The sequence below is a fragment of the Phyllopteryx taeniolatus genome, unplaced genomic scaffold, assembly GCF_024500385.1.
Source record: "Phyllopteryx taeniolatus isolate TA_2022b unplaced genomic scaffold, UOR_Ptae_1.2 contig_89, whole genome shotgun sequence".
In the NCBI taxonomy this organism is placed as follows: Eukaryota; Metazoa; Chordata; class Actinopteri; order Syngnathiformes; family Syngnathidae; genus Phyllopteryx; species Phyllopteryx taeniolatus.
In genome coordinates this window covers 10,001-33,432 of record NW_026903877.1, presented here as the reverse complement: position 1 = coordinate 33,432, position 23,432 = coordinate 10,001, and the positions used below count along the sequence as shown (strand labels likewise).

Sequence of the window (23,432 nt, the reverse complement as noted above, 5' to 3'; positions counted from 1 at the left end):
GTGTTTCTCTGAATTTGACAGGAGATTCTTGTTACACTTTGATACCAGACAACTCAGAAAATATAACCAGCGTAGTGGAAGCATTAAAGGTCATTAGAGATTCTTTTGGCCCTTTGACTGAAGCAGGCTGCTAAGCCAATACCTGGTTACAGGATAGGTTTGGGCCTATGGGTGTTTGTTCAAATTTTAGCAGCGCTCGATATTATGCTTGTGTGTGATGTTTTGCTTCTCACCATGCTGCTCACAGTTTGCAAAGGACATGATCCTTAGGTGGGTTGGCGTTGTAATGCCGGGAGACAAAGTACAATTGCCAGTATTAAAGGGGGGTGAAACTAATGGTGATCGTGTATCAATGGAGTCCACGGTACTAGATGCATATCTAATGGGAACTTTTGTGGATTGTTTTTAAGTGGAAGTTAGGTCATTTTCTTTACCCAGATTCCTTCATGCTATTTTGTTTCAAACAATAATATTCAGCGGTGGTACGCACAGGAGTCATGTCCACAGTGGTTTGGAGGCGTAAGGCGATGCAAGGGGGGTATTGGCACTTAAGGATTAAACAACTCCCCCTACTGTGTCTGCTCCAGCTCTGTGGATATGACTGCCCTCCATATGTTGCATTGTTAGATATCCATTTGACAATTTGTTGTATTATGTTTGATTTTGTTTTTGTTTTTCCAGGAGTGTTTTGGAGCTGTTTGGGGTCCCGCTTGTATAAACCTGGATTCTGGGACTTGTTCATGGACTGTGATTGTTGACAGCGGGCCCTGGGAGGACGGGTTCTGAATTTCTTCATCAATGTTACGAACTGTAGACCATATGGAGGGAGACCACCTTTATGATTTTTTTCTATTTTCATTTGTATGTATTTTGTTATGTTTGCTTCCACAGTTGTATTTTTGTGGTTTACTCTCTTTTTGTTCATTTATTTCGATGATTGTATATTCTGTTGTGGATGTTTTGTCATCCGTGTCAGGGTCCCCTTGGGGATTTGCTACAAGGGCTCTGAAGGAGGCTTGATATGGCTCTCTCTCTTTTCCTCGACTCTTAAGAGAAAGGTTTTTCGACTGAGAGCCGCAAATCCTTGACGCTCCCACGAGGCTGCACGTACAAATGCATCCATCCATCCATTTTCTGAGCCGCTTCTCCTCACTCGGGTCGCGGGCGTGCTGGAGCCTATCCCAGCTGTCATCGGGCAGGAGGCGGGGTACACCCTGAACTGGTTGCCAGCCAATCGCAGGGCACATAGAAACAAACAACTATTCGGACTCACAGTCTTGCCTACAGGTAATTTAGAGTCTCCAATTAATGCATGTTTTGGGATGTGGGAGGAGACTGGAGTGCCCGGGGAAAACCCACGCAGGCACGGGGAGAACATGCAAACTCCACACAGGCGGGGCCGGGGATTGATTCGGCCTTATTAGGATAATTGTTTTTCCGAGTTAATGGTTAACCTTAAGTAGATGCCTTGGCGCATGATAGGCTTTCTTGACCAAGTAGATTCGTCCAAATTATAGATAATAGGTTGTCTTTTTGGGCTGACGCTGGTTTGTTATTTCTTGCCTGGTGTCAGTTGCTGCTTCTATGTCTTGTATTGAGTTTGGGGATCTCATTAAAGGGGGGAATATGTAGTATATTTCAACAGTGCCAAAGTCAGAGTTCCTTTGAGAGGGCCAAATGTTTGGGGATCTCTATTCAAACCAACCATCTTTTCTTTGTAGTTCTACATCAAAGAACTTCCTTCAACCATTTGTACGTTTATTAGGGTTTTCCTTCTCCACCCAGACAGTAACAGGTCTTGGGTTCACAACAGGCGTCCCGGTCTGAAAAGAGGACTGTTTTGCATCTTATATGATAAGAGTACCGGGTGTGAGCTAAGCTTGACTGTGAGGCGCCAGCTGGCGGGTGTGGTTCCAAATATGGTCATGAGGAACGACCATCTTCCGGATGCACCCAGGGAGGGGCTAATTCCACACCCAGCGAATTAAACCTTGATAAACTGAGATCCAGGGGTTTTCGGGGGCTTTTTCGTTGTCCTGGCTTCGTATGCAGCTGCTACGACACGAAGGCTTGTTCAATAAATTGAATTAGCCCAAACGCCAAGTGTCTCAAAGTCTTCATTCATTCCTGCCCAATGGAAGCCGGACTTCTCCCGGGTGACCTCCGACTTGGAACCACAGGCGAAAAATTCCACCTCAGTGGGTTAGTCAAAATGTATGATTTACAGTGCTCTGGATGATTAAATAGCTGTAAAATGGATGGTAGACAGTGTTACACCCGAACGATTCCATGAAGTAGTTCATGAACTCTTTGATATTGTTTGAGGACGTGAACTGAACTCATAGTTCATTTCTGCCTGATGTATGTTGAAAACACGCTCATTCTGACTTCTGTGACGGTTTTCTACGTAGATTACAGATGCACCGCAGATCGTACATTTTGATCTAGTTTATTTGCCGTAGTTGGCGATCAAAGATGGTCGACGTGGTGCACATGCGCACCGCAGATCGTGCAGGTGCCTGTTACAGGACGCTAGCTTGTTTAGTCGGGTGTTGGTCTTGGAATTCCCCACAAACTTCACAAATGGAGAAAACCTTTAGTGAGTGGAAGAAACGGTGTCTGAACAAAGTTGACCTGAGTAAAAAGGGTAATGTGGATGAAGATATTGTGCACTTAGTGCATTTGCTCAATAGCTACGAGGAGTATTTCACTACAAGTTCCTGCTCCGGACGAATTACAGTAATTGACACGGTGAGTGAAGGGTTATTTCGATTTGTTATATCACTGGATGCGGTTGCATTTGTTTAAGCTAATTTCATAATTTACTTTGCACTGCCAGAACATATTTGGAAAATGTAATGTGCGAAAATGTCGTAGCGAGAGAAAGTTAGCCGGACGTTTGATATTCGGTTGACATTCGAAAGAGACCATCTCGAAGTTACACGACAAAGGCGAAGTGAACTCACTAAAAATCAATAAAAACACCTTATCTCATTGTGATTGCTGTAGAAGTTGGCAGTTGGAGGCCACTACTTAGTACAGGTCAAACTTTGCTGATATCTTGGATGACAAAAAAACTGGATCCAATTAATTTAAAAAAATAGAAACCAAAAATCGATCAAAACACTTTTAGGGTTCAGTGTCTTGCCCAAGGAAACTTCGACAAGCGGACAGTCGTAGCAGGGATTCGAACCTGTTCTACCTACTGAGCCAAAGCCACCCCAACATAATCCCATTGGTATCGCAAGACAAGTCCAGATCTGTGTGACAGACCACCAAGGACTCCGAAAAGAGGTTTGATGAAGATCTGATATTGTATTTCAAAATAAAAATCTCTTAAAACTGCAGATGTTGCTTTCATTACCCCTGACTGAAAAAATCTGTTAAATCTTTTTAATGAGATATCACAACACCGGTCCAGTTCTGGGGGACACTACACCTCCCCAGGTCTGCAACAAGAGATCCCATCAAAATCTGATGTGGCATTTAAAAATGAAAGACTCTTGAAATTGGTATATTTCACTGTCATGATCATGGATTTCAAAAATTCATTTAAAGAAATCTGTTAGTTATCACAACACCAGTCCAGTTCTGGGGGACACTACACCACCCCAGGTCTCCAACAAAAGAGGTCCCATAAAAATCTGATGTGGCATTTCAAAATAAAATACTCTTGAATTTGGTATATTTCACTGTCATGATCACGAATTTCAGAAATTCTTTAAAAAAAAATCTCCTAGTTATCACAACACCAGACCAGTTCTGGGGGACACTACACCACCCCAGGTCTCCAACAAGAGGTCCCATCAAAATCTGATGTGGCATTTCAAAATAAAAGTCCACTGAAATTGGTGTATTTCACTGCCATGATCACGGATTTCAAAAATTATTTAAAAAAAATCTCTGAGTTATCACAACACCAGACCAGTTCTGGGGGACACAACACCACCCCAGGTCTCCAACAAAAGAGGTCCCATCAAAATCTGATGTGGCATTTCAAAATAAAAGACTCTTGAAATTGGTATATTTCACTGTCATGATCACGGATTTCAAAAATTCTTAAAAAAAATCTAATCTGGCTCCTCAATGCGGAGGAGCATCAGCTCTACTTTGAGCTCTTCCCGGATGACCGAGCTTCTCACACTATCTCTAAGGGAGAGCCAGAATACCCTGCGGAGGAAACAAATTTCGGCCGCTTGCATCCCGGATCTCATTCTTTCGGTCACGACCCACAGCTCGTGACCATAGTTGAGGGTAGGAACGTAGATCGACCGGTAAATCGAGAGCTTCGCCTTTCGGCTTAGATCCTTCTTTACCACAACGGACCGATACAAAGTGCAAATCACTGCAGACGCTGCACCGATCCGCCTGTTGATTTCCCGTTCCATTCTTCCCTCACTCTTGAACAAGACCCCAAGGTACTTGAACTCCTCCCCTTGGGGCAGGATCTCATCCCCGACCTGGAGAGGGCACGCCACCCTTTTCCGACTGAGGACCATGGTCTCAGATTTGGAGGTGCTGATTATCATCCCAGCCGCTTCACACTCAGCTTCGAACTGCTCCAGTGAGAGTTGGAGGTCACGGCTTGATGAAGCCAACAGAACCACATGATCTGCAAAAAGCAGAGATGCATTGAGGCCACCAAACCGGACCCCCTCTACGACTCGGCTGCGCCTAGAAATTCTGTCCATAAAAGTTATGAACAGAATCGGTGACAAAGGGCAGCCTTGGCGGAGGTCAAACCTCACCGGAAACGAGTCCGACTTACTGCCGGATATGCGGAGCAAACTCTGACTTCGATCGTACAGGGACCGAACAGCCCGTATCAGGGGGTTCGGTACCCCATACTCCCGAAGCACCCCCCACAGTACCCCCCGAGGGACACGGTCGAACGCCTTCTCCAAGTCCACAAAACACATGTAGACTGGTTGGGCAATCTCCCATGCACACTCGAGGACCCTGCCAAGGGTGTAGAGCTGGTCCACTGTTCCACGGCCAGGACGAAAACCACACTGCTCCTCCTGAATCTGGGATTCAACTTCACGATGAACCCTCTTCTCCAGCACCCCCGAATAGACCTTCCCAGGGAGGCTGAGGAGTGTGATCCCCCTGTAGTTGGAACACACCCTCCGGTCCCCTTTCTTAAAAAGGGGGACCACCACCCCAGTCTGCCAATCCAGAGGCACTGTCCCCGATGTCCACGCGATGTTGCAGAGGCGTGTCAACCAGGACAGTCCTACAACATCCAGAGCCTTGAGGAACTCCGGGTGAATCTCATCCAGCCCCGGGGCCTTGCCACTGAGGAGCTTTTTAACCACCTCGGTGACCTCAACCCCAGAGATAGGAGAGCCCGCCTCAGAGAACCCAGACTCTGCTCCCTCATGGGAAGGCGTGTCGGTAGAATTGAGGAGGTCTTCGAAGTATTCTCCCCACCGGCTCACAACATCCCGAGTCGAGGTCAGCAGAGCCCCATCCCCACTATACACAGTGTTGGTGGTGCACTGCTTCCCCCTCTTGAGGCGCCGGATGGTGGACCAGAATTTCCTTGAAGCCGTCCGGAAGTCTTTCTCCATGGCCTCACCGAACTCCTCCCATGCCTGAGTTTCTGCTTCAGAGACCACCAAAGCTGCATTCCGCTTGGCCAGCCGGTACCCATCAGCTGCCTCAGGAGTCCCACAGGCCAAAAAGGCCCGACAGGACTCCTTCTTCAGCTTGACTGCATCCCTTGGGGATTGCCGCCACGACAGGCACCAACCACCTTACGGCCACAGCTCCGGTCGGCCGCCTCAGCAATGGAGGCGCGGAACATGGTCCACTCGGACCCCGCCTCCCTCGGAACATGAGCAAAGTTCTGTCGGAGGGGGGAGTTAAAACTCCTTCTGACAGGGGATTCCACCAGACGTTCCCAGCAGACCCTCACAATACGTTTGGGCTTGCCACGTCGGACTGGCACCTTTCCCCACCATCGGAGCCAACTCACCACCAGGTGGTGATCAGTTGACAGCTCCGCCCCTCTCTATACCCGAGTGTCCAAGACATGCGGCCGCAAGTCCGATGACACGACCACAAAGTCGATCATCGAACTGCGACCTAGGGTGTCCTGGTGCCAAGTGCACGTGTGGACACCCTTATGCTTGAACATGGTGTTCGTTATGGACAATCCGTGACGAACACAGAAGTCCAATAACAGAACACCGCTCGGGTTCTGATCGGGGGGAGGGGGGGGGCCGTTCCTCCCAATCACGCCCTTCCAGGTCTCACTGTCATTGCTCACTCTAGCATTGAAGTCCCCCAGCAGAACAATGGAGTCCCCAGCGGGAGTGCTCTCCAGCAACCCCTCCAAGGACTCCAAAAAGGGTGGGTACTCTGAACTGCTGTTTGGTGCATAGGCACAAACAACAGTCAGGACCCATCCTCCCACCCGAAGGCGAAGGAAGGCTCCCCTCTCGTCCACCGGGGTGAACCCCAACGTACAGGCGCCAAGCCGGGGAGGAATAAGTATACCCACACCTGCTCGGCGCCTCTCACCGTGGGCAACTCCAGAGTGGAAGAGTGTCCAACCCCTCTCGAGAGGACTGGTACCAGAGCCCAAGCTGTGCGTGGAGGCGAATCAGACTATATCTAGTCGGAACTTCTCGAGCTCACACACCAGCTCGGGCTCCTTCCCTGCCAGAGAGGTGACATTCCACATCCCGAGAGCCAGCTTCTGTTGCCGGGGATCGGATCGCCAAGGTCCCCGCCTTCGGCCACCGCCCAGCTTGCACTGCACCCGACCCCTATGGCCCCTCCCAGAGGTGGTGAGCCCATGGGAAGGGGGACCCACGTTACTCTTTCGGGCTGTGCCCGGCCGGGCCCCATGGGTGCAGGCCCGGCCACCAGGCGCTCGCCATCAAGCTCCACCTCGAGGCCTGGCTCCAGAGGGGGGCCCGGTGACCCGCGTCCGGGCAAGGGAAACCTGAATCCATTAATTGTACTCGTCATAGTGGTTTTTGGAGCCGTGCTTTGTCTGGTCCCTCACCTAGGACCTGTTTTGCCATGGGTTGACCCTGCCAGGGGCATAAAGCCCAAGACAACTTACCTCCTAGGATCATTGGGGACACACAAACCCCTCCACCACGATAGGTAACGGCTCAAGGAGGGGGTTTGATCAAGATTAAAAAAAAATAGAAAACCGTCTTTCTTGTAACTATTTAATATACACTGTTTTCCTTCCAGTTACTGATGGTGTCGTGGTTCATTTGGCTGACTTCAATGCAGCCAGCGTGGGTTTGGTTCCCACTCAGTGATGGTCTCTACAGTGTATGTGCCCTGCGACTGACTGCCGACCAGCTCAGGGTATTTTCTGTCTTTTGCCCACACTTGGTAGGGGTAGGCTGACCCCGCGACTCAGCAGGATAAGTGCTGTTGAAATGGATGGATCCATGCATGTCTTCCTTCCAGTGTCAGACTGGCATGAGAAATTACTTCAGTGGTTAAAGCGTTAATGTTGATACCCAACATCATATTTAATGATAAAACAATCTGGGTTTTTTACAGATTGCAGATATATTACATCAAATGGTGATGGCAGTAATGTAGTAGCATCCTGTAATTGTCTCCTACATGTATGAAGGGTAAAAGGTGTTGCGATACGAACAGGATTATTTCTAATTATTTCTTAAAAGAAGATGTATTGACATAGATTTTTTTAAATGAATGTTTTAAATCAGGCGGCATGGTGTACGACTGGTTGGAGCGTCTGAGGAGCAGGGTTCAATCCCCGGCCCCGCCTGTGTGGAGTTTGCATGTTCTCACCCGTGCCTGGGTGTGCAAGGCGAGCCCCACCTGCACCCATGGGGCCTGGCCGGGCAGAGCCCCACCTGCACCCATGGGGCCTGCCCGGGCAGAGCCCAAAGTGTAACGGGGTCCCCCTTCCCATGGGCTCACCAACTGTGGGAGGAGCCATTGGGTCGGGGTGCAGTGTGAGCTGGGCAGTGGCCGAAGGCAGGGACCTTGGTGATCCCATCCCCGGCTCCAGAAACTGGCTCAAGGGACGTGGAATGTCACCATCTCTGGCAGGGAAAGAGCCCAAGCTGGTGTGCGAGGTCGAGAAGTTCTGACGAGATGTAGTCGGGCTCGCCTCCACACACGGCTTGAGCTCTGGTACCAGTCCTCTCGAGAGGGGTTGGACTCTCTTCAGTCTGGAGTTACCAACACCGAGCAGGTGTGGGTATACTTATTGGCGCCTGGCTGGGCGCCTGGACGTTGGGGTTCACCTCTGCGGATGAGAGGGTAGCCTCACTCCGCCTTCGGGTGTTGTTTGTGCCTATGCACCAAACAGCAGTTCAGAGTACCCACCCTTTTTGGAGTCCTTGGAGGGGGTGCTGGAGAGTGCTCCTGCTGGGGACTCCTTCGTTCTGCTGGGGGACTTCAATGCTCACGTGGGCAATGACACTGAGACCTGGAAGGGCGTGATTGGGAGGAATGGCCCCCTCAATCAGAACCTGAGCGGTGTTCTGTTATTGGACTTCTGTGCTCATCACGGATTGTCCATAACGAACACCATGTTCAAGTACAAGGGTGCCCACAGGACACCCGAGGTCGCAGTTCGATGATTGACCTTGGGGACGTGTCATCGGACTTGCGGCCGCATGTCTTGGACACTCTGGTGAAGAGAGGGGCAGAGCTGTCAACTGATCACCACCTGGTGGTGATATTGGCTCCGATGGTGGGGGAAGATGCCGGTCCGACGTGGCAGGCCCAAACGTATTGTGAGCGTCTGCTGGGAACGTCTGGCAGAATCCCCTGCCAGAAGGAGTTTCAACTCCCACCTCCGACAAAATCGAGGCCGAGTGGACCATGTTCCGCGCCTCCATTGCTGAGGCGACCAATCGGAGCTGTGGCCGTAAGGTGGTCGTTGCCTGTCGTGAAGGCCATCCCCCCGAACTCGTTGGTGGACACCAACGGTGAGGGATGCCGTCAAGCTGAAGGAGGAGTCCTATCGGGTCTTTTTGGCCTGTGGGACTCCTGAGGCAGCTGATGGGTACCGGCTGGCCAAGCGGAATGAAGCTTTGGTGGTCACTGAAGCAAAAATTCTGACATGGGAGGAGTTCGTTGAGGCCATGGAGAAAGACTTCCGGACGGCTTCGAGGAAATTCTGTTCCACCATCCGCCGTCTCAGGAGGGGGAAGCAGGACACCATCAACACTGTGTATAGTGTGGATGGGGCGCTGCTGACCTCAACTCGGGACATTGTGAGTCCCGGTGGGGAGAACACTTCGAAGACCTCCTCACACGCCTTCCCATGAGGAAGCAAAGTCTGGGTTCTCTGAGGCGGGCTCTCCTATCTCTGGGGTTGAGGTCACCGAGGTGGTGAAAAAGCTCATCGGTGGCAAGGCCCCAGGGGTGAATGATATTCGCCCGGAATTCTAAAGGCTCTGGATGTTGTGGGGCCTGTCCTGGTTGACACACCTCTGCAACATCGCGTGGACATCGGGGGGACAGTGCCTCTGGATTGGCAGAACTGGGGTGGTGGTCCACCTTTTTAAGAAGGGGGACCAGAGGGTGTGTTCCAACTACAGGGGGATCACATTCCTCAGCCTCCCTAGTAAGGTCTATTCGGGGGTGCTGGAGAGGGGGTTTATCGTGAAGTTTGAATCCCTGATTCAGAGGAGCAGTGTGGTTTTCGTCCAGGGTCCTCGAGGGTGCATGGGGAGTTTGCCCAACCAGTCTACATGTGTTTTGTGGACTTGGAAAAGGCGTTCATCCGTGTAACCTCGGGAGTCCTTTGGGGCGTGCTTCGGGAGTATGGGGTACCCAACGCCCATAAACGGCTTTTCGGCCCTTGTACGACCGGTGGTCAGAGTTTGTTCCGCATTGGCGGCAGTAAGTCAGACTCGTTTCCGGTGAGGGTTGGGACTCCACTAAGGCTGCGCTTTGTCACCGATTCTGTTAATAACTTTCATGGACAGTATTTCTCGGCGCAGCCGAGGCGTAGAGGCGGTCCGGTTTGGTGGCCTCAGTATTGCATCTCTGCTTTTTGCAGATGATGTGGTTCTTTTGGCTTCATCAAGCCGTGACCTCCAACTCTCACTGGAGCAGTTCGCAGCCGAGTGTGAAGCGGCTGGGATGATAATCAGCACCTCCAGATCTGAGACCATGGTCCTCAGTCGGAAAAGGGTGGCGTGGCCCTCTCCACGTCGGGGTTGAGATCCTGCCCCAAGGGGAGGAGTTCAAGTACCTTGGGGTCCTTGTTCAAGAGTGAGGGAAGAATGGAACGGGAAATCAACAGGCGGATCGGTGCAGCGTCTGCAGTGATCCGCACTTTGTATCGGTCCGTTGTGGTAAAGAAGGATCTAAGCCGAAAGGCGAAGCTCTCGATTTACTGGTCGATCTACGTTCCTACCCTCAACTATGGTTACGAGCTGTGGGTCGTGACCGAAAGAATGAGATCCTTGATGCAAGCGGCCGAAATTAGTTTCCTCCGCAGGGTATTCTGGTTCTCCCTTAGAGATAGTGTGAGAAGCTCTGTCATCCGGAAGAGCTCAAAGTAGAGCTGATGCTCCTCCGCATTGAGAGGAGCCAGATGAGGGTGGCTGGGCATCTGATTCGGATGCCTCGCGGACATCTCCCTGGTGAGGTGTTCTGGGAACGTCCCACCGGAAGGAGACCCCGGGGACGTCCCAGGACACGGTGGAGAGACTACGTCTCTCGGCTGGCCTGGGAACGCATCGGGATCCCCCGGGAAGAGCTGGATTAAGTTGTTGGGGAGAGGGAAGTCTGGGCGTCCCTCCTAAAGCTACTGCCCCCGTGACCCGACCTCGGATAAGTGGTAGAAAATGGATGGATTGCATCAGATTTTGATTGGACCTCTTTTGTTGAGACCTGGGGTGTTGTAGTGTCCCCCAGAACTGGTCTGGTGTTGTGATAACTAGGAGATTTTTTTTATGAATTTTTGAAATCCGTTAACATGACAGTGAAATATACCAATTTCAGTGGACTTTTATTTTGAAATGGCATATCAGATTTTGGTGGGACCTCTTTTGTTGGAGACCTGGGGGGGTGTTGTGTCCCCCAGAACTGGTCTGGTGTTGTGATAACTAGATTTTTTTTAAATGAATTTTTGAAATCCGTGAACATGACAGTGAAATTTACCAATTTCAGGGACCTTTATTTTGAAATGCCACATCAGATTTTGATGGGACCTCTTTTGTTGGAGACCTGGGGTGTTATAGTGTCCCCCAGAACTGGTCTGGTGTTGTGATAACTAGGATATTTTTTTTAAATAATTTTTGAAATCCGTGATCATGACAGTGAAATATACCAAATTCAAGAGTCTTTTATTTTGAAATGCCACATCAGATTTTGATGGGACCTGTTTTGTTGGAGACCTGGGGTGGTGTAGTGTCCCCCAGAACTGGTCTGGTGTTGTGATAACTAGGAGATTTTTTTTAAATAATTTTTGAAATCCGTGATCATGACAGTGAAATACAACAATTTCAGTGGCCTTTTATTTGAAATGCCACATCAGATTTTGATGGGACCTCTTTTGTTGCAGACCTGGGGTGGTGTAGTGTCCCCCAGAACTTGTCTGGTGTTGTGATAACTAGGATATTTGTTTTAAATAATTTTTTAAATCCGTGATCATGACAGTGAAATACCACCAATTTCAGTTAACTTATTTTGAAATACCACATCAGATTTTGATGGGACCTCTTTTGTTGGAGACCTGGGGTGTGTAGTGTCCCCCAGAACTGGGCTGGTGTTGTGATAACTAAGAGATTTTTTTAATGAATTTTTGAAATCCGTGATCATGACAGTGAAATATACCAATTTCAGTGGACTTTTATTTTGAAATGCCACATCAGGTTTTGATGGGACCTCTTTTTTTGGAGACCTGGGGTGGTGTAGTGTCCCCCAGAACTGGACCGGTGTTGCGATATCTCATTAAAAAGATTTAACAGATTTTTTCAGTCAGGGGTAATGAAAGCAACATATGCAGTTTTACAATATCAGATCTTCATCAAACCTCTTTTTGTGGAGTCCTTGGTGGTCTGTCACACAGATCTGGACTTGTCTTGCGATACCAATGGGATTATTTTGGGGTGGCTTTGGCTTTGTAGGTAGAACAGGTTTGAATGCCTGGTCCGACAGTCCGCATGTCGAAATGTCCTTGGGCAAGACACTGAACACTAATTTGCTCCCAGTGTGCCTGGCAGTGGCTCGCATAGCAGCAGTCGCCCATTGGTTTATGAATGTGTGTGTGAATGTGAGGTTTTGTAAAGCGCTTTGGGCACTGTGATGATGTAGATAAAGCGCTATATAAGTGGAGCCCATTACCATTTATTTGTCCTAAGATATCAAATAAAGTAAATTTTTTTATTTTATTTATGTATGTATGTAATGTATTTCAAGATTCAAATTAACTTTGCTGGTTGCATTCCTAAACCGAAGAGCACTGACGTCCGTATTATTGGGAAGCTTTTATTTTGAAGGTGGCTTCGCCTGCGAGTAATGCCTCGTATGAACAAAATTAGGGGCGGCTGGCTTGACTGCTACTTTTCGAGTGGAGCTGGCTTGACCGTAGTCCGAGCAATGACCTGCGAGACTGCGGTCAAGCCAGCCTCCACTCGCTTAAGGAATATAACCTGCATTAAAACATTTAGTTTATTTGATGTCTTTTGGAAAAATAAATGGTAAGTGGACTGCATTTATATAGCGCTTTATCTACACCAGCACAGTGCCCAAAGCGCTTTACAAAGCCACACATTCACACACACATTCATAAACCAATGTGCGACTGCTGCCATGCAAGGCACTGCCAGGCCCATTGGGAGCAAATTAGGGTTCAGTGTCTTGTCCAATGACACTTCAAATGCGACTTCGACAGTCGTAGCAAGGATTCGAACCTGTTCTACCTACTGAGCCAAAGCCACCATAAAATATTCCCATTGGTATCGCAAGACAAGTCCAGATCTGTATGACAGACCACCAAGGACTCCACGAAAAGAGGTTTGATGAAGATCTGATATTGTATTTCAAAATAAAAGTCTCTGAAAACTGCATATTTTGCATATTACCCCTGACTGAAAAGATCTGTAATTTTTTTTTTTTTTTTAATGAGATATCGCAACACCGGTCCAGTTCTGGAGGACACTACACCACCCCAGGTTTCCAACAAAAGAGGTCCCACCCAAATCTGATGTGGCATATCAAAAATAAAAGTCCCCTGAAATTGGTATATTTCACTGTCACTACCACTTATTTAAAATATTCATTAAAAACAATCTATGAGGTATCGCAACACCAGTCCAGTTCTGGGGGACAATACACCACCCCAGGTCTCCAACAAAAGAGGTCCCATCCAAATCTGATGTGGCATTTAAAAAAAAAAAAAAAAAAAAAAAAAAAAAAAAAGTCCCCTGAAATTGGTATATTTCATTGTCATTACCGCGGATTTCAAAAATTCATTTAAAAAATCTATGAGATATCGCAACACCAGTCCAGTTCTGGGGAACACTACACCTCCCCAGGTTTCCAACAAGAGGTCCCATCCAAATCTGATGTGGCTTTTCAAAATAAAAGTCCCCTGAAATTGGTATAGTTCACCGTCATTACCACGTATTTCAAAAATTCCTTAAAAATATTCTATGCGATATCGCAACACCAGTCCAGTTCTGGGGAACACTACACCTCCCCAGGTTTCCAACACTAACACTAACATAGGGCAGCCGTGGCCCTATGGTTAAGATCTTCGCCTGCCACCGTGGCGGACCTAGGTTCAAGACCCCGACTGGACCATCCGCCAACATCCCCCGGACTCACGACTGTGGTGTCCTTGAGCAAGATACTGATACCCCGAAATGCTCCCCGGGCGCTTCAGCTGCCCCCTGCTCCACTGTGTTCCACTAACATGTATGTGTTCACTGTGATGGGTAAAATGCAGAGAACAAATTTCGTGTGCATGCATGCATGTTCATGACATTCAAGGTGATTATTCTTCTTCTTCTTTATTCCTCTCTCGCTCCCACAGCTCTGCACATTACCCTTGTTCTTAAAAATGGGCACCAGAACACTTTTCCTCCATTCCTCGGGCATCTTCTCACGTGCTAGAATTCTATTGAACAAGCTGGTCAAAAACTCCACACCCACCTCTCCTAGATGCTTCCATACCTCCACAGGAATGTCATCAGGACCAACTGCCTTTCCATTTTTCATCCTCTTTAATGCCTTTCTAACTTCCCCCTTACTAATCATTGCCACTTCCTGGTCCACCACACTTGCCTCTTGTACTCTCCCTTCCCTCTCATTTTCCTCATTCATCAACTCCTCGAAGTATTCTTTCCATATAGCTAGCACACTGCTGGCACCAGTCAACATATTTCCATCTCTATCCTTAATCACCCTAACCTGCGGCACATCCTTCCCATCTCTATCCCGCTGTCTGGCCAGCCTGTATAGATCCTTTTCTCCTTCTTAAGTGTCCAACCTGCCATACATGTCATCATATCCCTCTTGTTTGGCCTTTGCCACCTCTACCTTTTGCCCTGTGATGTATTCCTTTCGCCTCTCCTCGGTCCTCTCAGTGTCCCTACCTTTTTTACTTGTATCATTTCCTGTACTCCTTCTCTCCTTTCCTCCAAGAAGATACACCAAGTACTCTCCTGCCTGCCTCTCTGATCACCTTGGCTGCAGTGGTCCAGTCTTCTGGAAGCTCCTCCTGTCCACCGAGAGCCTGTCTCAACCGCTTCCCGAAAAGCTGCACAACAACACTCGTCCTGTCTCAGCTTCCACCACATGGTTCTCTGCTCTGAATTTGTCTTCCTAATCTTCCTCCCCACCACCAGAGTCATCGTACACACCACCATCCTATGCTGTCTAGCCCCACTCTCCCCTACCACTACCTTACAGTCGGTAACCTCCTTCAGATTACATCATCTTCACAAAATGTAATCCACTTGCGTGCTTCTACCTCCGCTCTTGTAGGTCGCCCTATGTTGCCTCTTCTTGAAAAAAGTGTTCACTACAGCCATTTGCATCCTTGTTGCAAAGTCTACCACCATCTGTCCCTCCAAGTTCCTTTCCTGGATCCCGTACTTAACCATCACTTCTTCATCACCCCTATTTCCTTCACCAACATGTCCATTACAATCTGCACCAATTACGACTCTCCCTCTGTCTGGGATGCTCAGAACTACTTCGTCTAGCTCCTTTCTCTTTCACAATATCAGTATCAATATCAATTTCTCTTTCACCTCTAGGTCACATCCTACCTGTGGGGCATAGCCACTAATCCCATTATACATAACACCCTCAATTTCAAGTTTCAGCCTCATTACTCGATCTGATACTCTTTTCACCTCCAAGACATTCTTAGCCAACTCTTCTTTTAAAATAACCCCAACTTTATTTTTCTTCCCATCTACACCATGGTAAAATAATTTAAACCCTGCCCCTAAACTTCTAGCCTTACTGCCTTTCCACCTGGTCTCCTGGAAACACAATATATCAACCTTTCTCCTAATCATCATGTCAACCAAATCCCGAGATTTTCCTGTCATAGTCCCAACATTCAAAGTCCCCAAATTCAGTTCAAGGTTCTGTGCTTTCCTCTTCTCTTTCTGCCAAAGAACCCGCTTTCCACCTCTTCTTCGACTTCGACCCACAGTAGCTGAATTTCCAACAGCGCCCTGCAGGTTGACTGCGGACGTTGTTAACCCGGGCCACGACCGATCCGGTATGGAATTCTTTGGATGAACGCTCATATTTGTTTGGCAAAGTTTTGAGCCGGATGCCCTTCCTGACGCAACCCTCTGCATTTATCCGGGCTTGGGACCGGCCTACAGTTTGCACTGGCTTGTGCTCCCCATAGGGCTGCATTTATGACAGTGAAATATACCAATTTCAGGGGACTTTTATTTAGAAATGCCACATCAGATATCGATGGGACCTCTTTTGTTGGAAACCTGGGGAGGTGTAGTGTCCCCCAGAACTGGCCTGATGTTGCGATATCTCAGACTATTTTTAATGAATATTTTAAATCAGAGGTAGTGACAGTGAAATATACCAATTTCAGGGGACTTTTATTTTGAAATGCCACATCAGATTTGGATAGGACCTCTTTTATTGGAGACCTGGGGTGGTGTATTGTCCCCCAGAACTGGACTGGTGTTGCGATATCTCAAAGAATATTTTAATAAATATTTTAAATCTGGGTTAATGACTGAAATATACCAATTTCAGGGGACTTTTATTTTGAAATGCCACATCAGATTTGGATGGGACCTCTTTTGTTGGAGACCTGGGGTTGTGTACTGTTCCCCAGAACTGGACTGGTGTTGTGATATCTCATAGATTTTTTCAGTCACGGGTAATTACGCAAAATATTAAGTTTTCAGAGACTTTTATTTGAAATACAATATCAGATCTTCATCAAACCTCTTTTAATGGAGTCCTTGCTGGTCTGTCACACAGATGTGAACTTGTCTTGCGATACCAATTGGATTATTTTAGGGTGGCTTTGGCTCAGTAGGTAGAACAGGTTTGAATCCCTGCTACTACGTTCCGGATGTCGAAGTGTCCTTGGGCAAGACACTGACCCGCAATTTGCTCCCAGTGGCCCTGGCAGCACCTTGCATGGCAGCAGTCGCCCATTGGTTTATGAATGTGTGTGTGAATGTGAGGCTTTGTAAAGCGCTTTGGGCACTCTGCTGGTGTAGCTAAAGCGCTGTATAAGTGCAGTCCATTTACCATTTACTTTTCATAAGATAGTTAATAAACAAATTTTTTTAATGCATCTCAAGATTCAAATTAACTTTGTTGGTTGCATTTCTTAACCATAGAGCATTGACATCCTTATTATTGGGAAGCTTTTATTTTGATTTATTGTTATTATTTTGATCAGGTCAATCACCTTCTCACTGACTCAAATATTGACTTCCTCTGCGTATCTGAGACATGGCTCCATGAATCTTCGCCCTCAGCAATACTATCTGTACCTGCTTATAAAATGTTTAGAAAAGACAGACAGGGTTCTAAGGGAATCAGCAGCTCCCCCTCTCTCTATGCCATGCAGTTTGGTTTCAGATCCAAGCATTCCACTGAAATGGCTACATGCCTCTTCATTGAGAAAATAAAATCTTCTCTCGACAAGGGTGGAGTTGTAGGGGCGGTGTTCTTGGACTTCAGGAAAGCTTTCGATACAGTAAATCACTCTGTTCTTCTTACCAAGCTCTCAAATGTAACTTCTCTCGCAAAGCTGTGAGCCGGATTGAATCATATCTGCATGATCGAACACAATCTGTATCAGTTAACAACTGCAGATCAGAGTCTCTTAGGCTAACCTGTGGAGTCCCTCAGGGATCAATATTCGTCCCCCTTTTATTTAGTCTTTATATCAACGATTTGCCCACTGTTTGTTCGGAAGCTGGTTTATAATAGATTTACAGCTTTCCTTTAAAGCCCATATTGACAAATTGTGTAAAAATATCAAATTAAACCTCGCAAATTTTCGTGCAATTCAAAATGAAATGTCAACTGAAGCCGCAAAAATGTACTTACATTCAATGATTCATAGTCACTTTAACTATTGCATAACCAGTGTGTTGCAGGCTGGTCAGAATGCAAAAAAAACATTGGATGTTTTGTACAAACAAGTAATTAAAGTGATGGATAAAAAACAAAGGCCCTATAATCACTGTGCAATTTTTTTAAAATAGTCTTTTAAACTGGGACAGTCTTTACATATTTGCAGATTTAAATTTGATTTATAAAGTACTGCATTATTTGGCTCCAGCTCCTCTGGCTGAGTTCATCAGCCAAAGAAACAGCTCTGAGCGTGTCACTCGAGGCTCTGTCAGAGGTGACTGTCTCATTCCTCTGCGCAGGAGCACTTTCAGTAAGTCAGCCTGGTCAGTGAGGAGGGCTGGTGAGTGGAACTCAGTACCTGAGGAGGTTAAACTGCTTACAACATACAAGGCCTTCACAAACAAACTGATAATGTGGCTAGTTAACACCTATAGCTGCCAACACTAAAACACACACTAAAAGTATGTTATGTTTTTTTTCGTTATGATCAAATGATTTGTGGTTTTATTCTCTCTTAATAGTATAGTAGGTATTTTATTATGTATCCTGTATTATATTGTCTTGTAGATGTATTTTACTGCTTTTTTTACATCATGGGGAGTGGACTACAGATGAAAACTAGCCTTCTGGCTAATTCTGGCTTTTTTAACCATGTGTACTTCATGTGTTTTATGAAATTGCATTGTCCCCTTTCAAATAAAATGATTAATAATAAATGACTTGGTTGGAAAATTTTGTGCAAGACCTTTGGAGGTCATTTGACTCAAATAAAAGTCAAAAGTAGTCCTAACAATTACGTGAATAAAAGTAACAACGTATTCAGTGAAATAACAACTCGAGTCCTGCGTAACCTCTTTGCTTTGCTAACTTCTGATTTTTTTTTTTTTTTAATCTGAGCATGAACGTCAACTAAAATAAAATAACTCAATAGAATATGTGCAAGTTCAGATATTGCTGAACAATATCAACTTAGTCAAACATAATAAATACAATATTTGTAAAATAACAAACTACAGCTACAAGAAATTTGTTTCCACCTGTTAAGCAGAACACTGTTACGCTCATCAAGCAGATTACAAAAAGAGGAACAAGGCTGCAGTGGATATAAAAAGTATACACACCCCTGTTTAAGTGCTAGGTTTTTATGAATTTTGACCAATATAAAGAATATCAAAACTTTATCCACCATTAATGTAACCTACAATTTGTAACTTTTGAAAAGGCTTTGCACCTGCAGCGGTGGTCTAAAACTATGGCCTGGGGGCCATCCCCCATTATTGTGTGACCTGCATTTTCTCAATGTAACCTTTGAGAAGGCTTTCGTTGCACTTGTCTAACAGCAGTGGTGTCCTACCTATGGCCTGGGGTCATTTGGGGGCCACCCCCCATTTTTGTATGGTCCCGCATTTTCACATTATAACTTGTTACACAGCTTTGCGCTTCTGACACCAGTGGTGTTCAACCTATGGCCTAGGGGCCATTTGCGTGTCACCCTCCATTTTTGTGTGGCCCACATTTACTCAATATGGGCCATAACTTTGCATATGTCCTAAAGCGTGGTGTCCAATTTACCGCCCCGGGGGCCATTTGCGGTCCTTCATCGTGCCAATACCCCAACCTGACCTCAAACTGTAAGTACCCCAACGGCGGGGCCGGGGTGCAAGGGCCCGATTATAGCTGCGTGCTTTTTTTTTTTTTTTTTTTTTTTTTTTTTTTTTTTTTTTTTTTTTATAAACCCTTGTTGCAAATGAATGGACCTAAGTCTAAAAGCACAGTCTGGCAATATTTCAATCAGCCAACAACACCAGGGAAGGCTGTGTGCAAAACATGCAATGAAGTAGTCAGCATGGGAGCAACAATATTTCTGTTTTGTTTGGTTAAAGAAACATCCTTCAGGCATTGAAATGAAGTTGTGTTTTTTGTATTAAATTTTTTTATGCCAATTTTTACACTTTTAAATGAATATCGGCTCCAAATATCGGTTATCTTCCTTCTTCACTACTAATAATCTGTATCGGTCCTGAAAAACCCATATCGGTCGATCTCTCCCAAAAATCCTGATCGTGTAAAGCCTACAAATCAGCCACTTTCATAGTTTTGATTGCCAATTGAAAATGTTAAGAATTAATTACACACAGATTAGAGAGCCGTCTCGTTCCGCTGAGCTGAGCCAAATTATCTGGATCACTACAAATGACCCTATGGTTCCTAAAAATGGGACAACGGTTTAGCCTGCTCAAGCTAAATAAGTCTTCTATGTAACAGTCTGGTCTCTTTCCCCTTGTTTTGGTTATTAATCAATTTCAGGCTCCCGAAAGCTGTGTTGTGCAGAAGAAAAACCTTGTCTGGCTGTTTGTTTCACATACGAAATGCACATTTGATGACGTGGTGAGGATTTTTTTTTTCTGTCATTAACCTATTCATTAACTCAATGATGTGAACACTTGAATATTTGCAGGTCCTACCCTATTACTTTATGGTTTTGCTTTTCAGATGTCTGCTCTGGTCAGCGCTTGTGGAAATGCTGTGCTGAAGTTTGAGCCATTTGTGCTCCATGTTCAGTGTAGGACACTGGGGGATGCACAGTTAATGGTGAGAAAATTGGTTGTTGCAAAACGTTTTACCGTAATTTCTCGTGTATAATACGCACCCCCAGAGTTGACCTCAACATCCTGGAAAACCCTTCTACCAATGTATAATGCATTTTATAATGCATGATTTTGCTTCTACCCATATGATCAAAACATTAAGTATTATCTGTATTTTGTTAGTTTTTTCCAAATAATTATTCTGAAGTTAAGCACTTTATTGGAACACGCAATACTTTTTTATTTACTTGCTGTTATTTTGAAATTCACAGCCCTACTTTTATTTTGTAAATGAGAAAACACACATTTGTGCTCACGTTTGATTACCCAGGCAGAATTTGTAAATGTGTACAATTCTTTAAAGAAAACATGAAGGACCAGGTAAAACACATTTAATTTGATTTTAACGGGATTGAAATTAAACTGTCCAGCATCTCAGAAAAAAAACAAAACCAAACATAACCATAAAGAAATTAATGATGGTTGTTGTTCGGGCATCAGTTGTATTAAAAAAATTAAATAAAATTAAATAAAAAAATAAATACCAAATATATATTTCCCCCCCAAAATTTTGCCTGGGTAGCACAAATGTACATATATGCAGTCATATGTACCCCTGTCATATTGGAATGTGTCTTTCTTGGAGGTGAAAAGAGTATCAGATCGAGTGATGAGGATGAAACTTGAAATTGAGGGTCTTATGTGTAATGTGATTAGTGGCTATGCCCCACAGGTAGGATGTGACCTAGAGGTGAAAGAGAAATTCTGGAAGGAGCTAGACGAAGTAGTTCTGAGCATCCCAGACAGAGAGAGAGTCGTAATTGGTGCAGATTGTAATGGACATGTTGGTGAAGGTAATGGGGTGATGAAGAAGTGATGGGTAAGTACGGCATCTAGGAAAGGAACTTGGAAGGACAGATGGTGGTAGACTTTGCAACAAGGATGCAAATGGCTGTAGTGAACACTTTTTTCCAGAAGAGGCACGAACATAGGGTGACCTACAAGAGCGGAGGTAGAAGCACGCAGGTGGATTACATCTTGTGCAGACGATGTAATCTGAAGGAGGTTACCAACTGTAAGGTAGTGGTAGGGGAGAGTGTGGCTAGACAGCATAGGATGGTGGTGTGTAAGATGACTGGTGGTGGGGAGGAAGATTAGGAAGAAAAAGGCAGAGAAGAGAACCATGTGGTGGAAGCTGAGACAGGACGAGTGTTGTGTAGCTTTTCGGGAAGAGGTGAGACAGGCTCTCGGACGGGAGGAGCTCCCAGAAGACTGGACCACTGCAGCCAAGGTGATCAGAGAGGCAGGCAGGAGAGTACTTGGTGTATCTTCTGGAAGGAAGGTAGAGAAGGAGACTTGGTGGTGGAACCACACAGTACAGAAAATCATACAAGGAAAAAGGTTAGCTAAGAAGTGGGACACTGAGAGGACCGAGGAGAGGCGAAAGGAATACATTGAGATGCGACACAGGGCAAAGGTAGAGGTAGCAAAGCCCAAACAAGAGGCATATGATGACATGTATGGCAGGTTGGACTCTAAAGAAGGAGAAAAGGATCTATACAGGCTGGCCAGACAGAGGGATAGAGATGGGAAGGATGTGCAGCAGGTTAGGATAGATACTTAAGGATAGAGATGGAAATATGTTGACTGGTGCCAGCAGTGTGCTAGCTAGATGGAAAGAATACTTCGAGGAGTTGATGAATGAGGAAAATGAGAGAGAAGGGAGAGTAGAAGAGGCAAGTGTGGTGGACCAGGATGTGGCAATGATTAGTAAGGGGGAAGTTAGAAAGGCATTAAAGAGGATAAAAAATGGAAAGGCAGTTGGTCCTGATGACATTCCTGTGGAGGTATGGAAGCATCTAGGAGAGGTGGCTGTGGAGTTTTTGACCAGCTTGTTTAATAAAATTCTCGTGCGTGAGAAGATGCCTGAGGAATGGAGGAAAAGTGTACTGGTGCCCATTTTTAAGAACAAAGGTGATGTGCAGAGCTGTGGGAACTATAGAGGAATAAAGTTGATGAGCCACACAATGAAGTTATGGGAAAGAGTAGTGGAGGCTAGACTCAGGACAGAAGTGAGTATTTGCGAGCAACAGTATGGTTTCATGCCTAGAAAGAGTACCACAGATGCATTATTTGCCTTGAGGATGTTGATGGAAAAGTACAGAGAAGGTCAGAAGGAGCTACATTGTGTCTTTGTAGATCTAGAGAAAGCCTATGACAGAGTACCCAGAGAGGAACTGTGGTACTGCATGCGGAAGTCTGGAGTGGCAGAGAAGTATGTTAGAATAATACAGGACATGTAGTGGTGAGGTGTGCTGTAGGTGTGACAGACGAATTTAAGGTGGAGGTGGGACTGCATCAGGGATGAGCCCTGAGCCCCTTCCTGTTTGCAGTGGTGATGGATAGGCTGACAGATGAGGTTAGATTGGAATCCCCGTGAACCATGATGTTTGCAGATGACATTGTGATCTGCAGTGAAAGCAGGGAGCAGCTGGAGGAACAGTTAGAAAGATGGAGGCATGCACTGGAAAAAAAGAGGAATGAAGATTAGCCGAAGTAAAACAGAATATATGTGCATGAATGAGAGGGGTGGTGGGGGAAGAGTGAGACTACAGGGAGAAGAGATAGCAAGGGTGGTGGACTTTAAAGACTTGGGGTCAACCGTCCAGAGCAATGGCGAGTGTGGTCAGGAAGTGAAGAAACGGGTCCAAGCAGGTTGGAACGCGTGGAGGAAGGTGTCAGGTGTGTTTATGTGACAGGAGAGTCTCTGCTAGGATGAAGGGCAAAGTTTATAAAACAGTGGTGAGCCCAGCCATGATGTACGGATTAGAGACAGTGGCACTGAAGAGACAACAGGAAGCAGAGTTGGAGGTGGCGGAAATGAAGATATTGAGGTTCGCTCTCAAGGTGACCAGGTTGGATAAAATAAGAAATGAGCTCATCCGAGGGACAGCCAAGGTTCGATGTTTTGGAGACAAAGTTAGAGAGAGCAGGACCACGATGGTTTGGACACGTCCAGAGGAGAAATAGTGAGTATATTGGTAGAAGGATGATGAAGATGGAGCTGCCAGGCAAGAGAGCTACAGGAAGACCAAAGAGAAGGTTGATTGATGTCGTGAGGGAAGACATGATGGCAGTTGGTGTTCGAGAGGAGGATGCAGGAGATAGGCTTACATGGAAAAGGATGACGCGCTGTGGCGACCCCTAACGGGACAAGCCGAAAGGAAAAGAAGTCAACTTTTTGGATTGTTGTCCTACTGGAGAAACTAAGTGCGCTTC

At 46.2% G+C, this 23,432-nt stretch overlaps 1 protein-coding gene across 1 annotated transcript in view; it reads left to right on the top strand.

Annotated features, from left to right (window-relative positions):
* Positions 1-2,374: 2,374 nt before the first annotated feature.
* LOC133474055 (tRNA wybutosine-synthesizing protein 3 homolog) overlaps positions 2,375-23,432 on the top strand; it is a 27,322-nt gene continuing 6,264 nt past the window's right edge. The window contains exons 1-3 of the mRNA XM_061765406.1: positions 2,375-2,751; positions 19,873-19,953; positions 20,059-20,157. Coding sequence (XP_061621390.1) covers positions 2,476-2,751; positions 19,873-19,953; positions 20,059-20,157 — 456 coding nt within the window. The 5' untranslated portion in view covers positions 2,375-2,475. The remainder of the gene's footprint in view (positions 2,752-19,872; positions 19,954-20,058; positions 20,158-23,432) is intronic.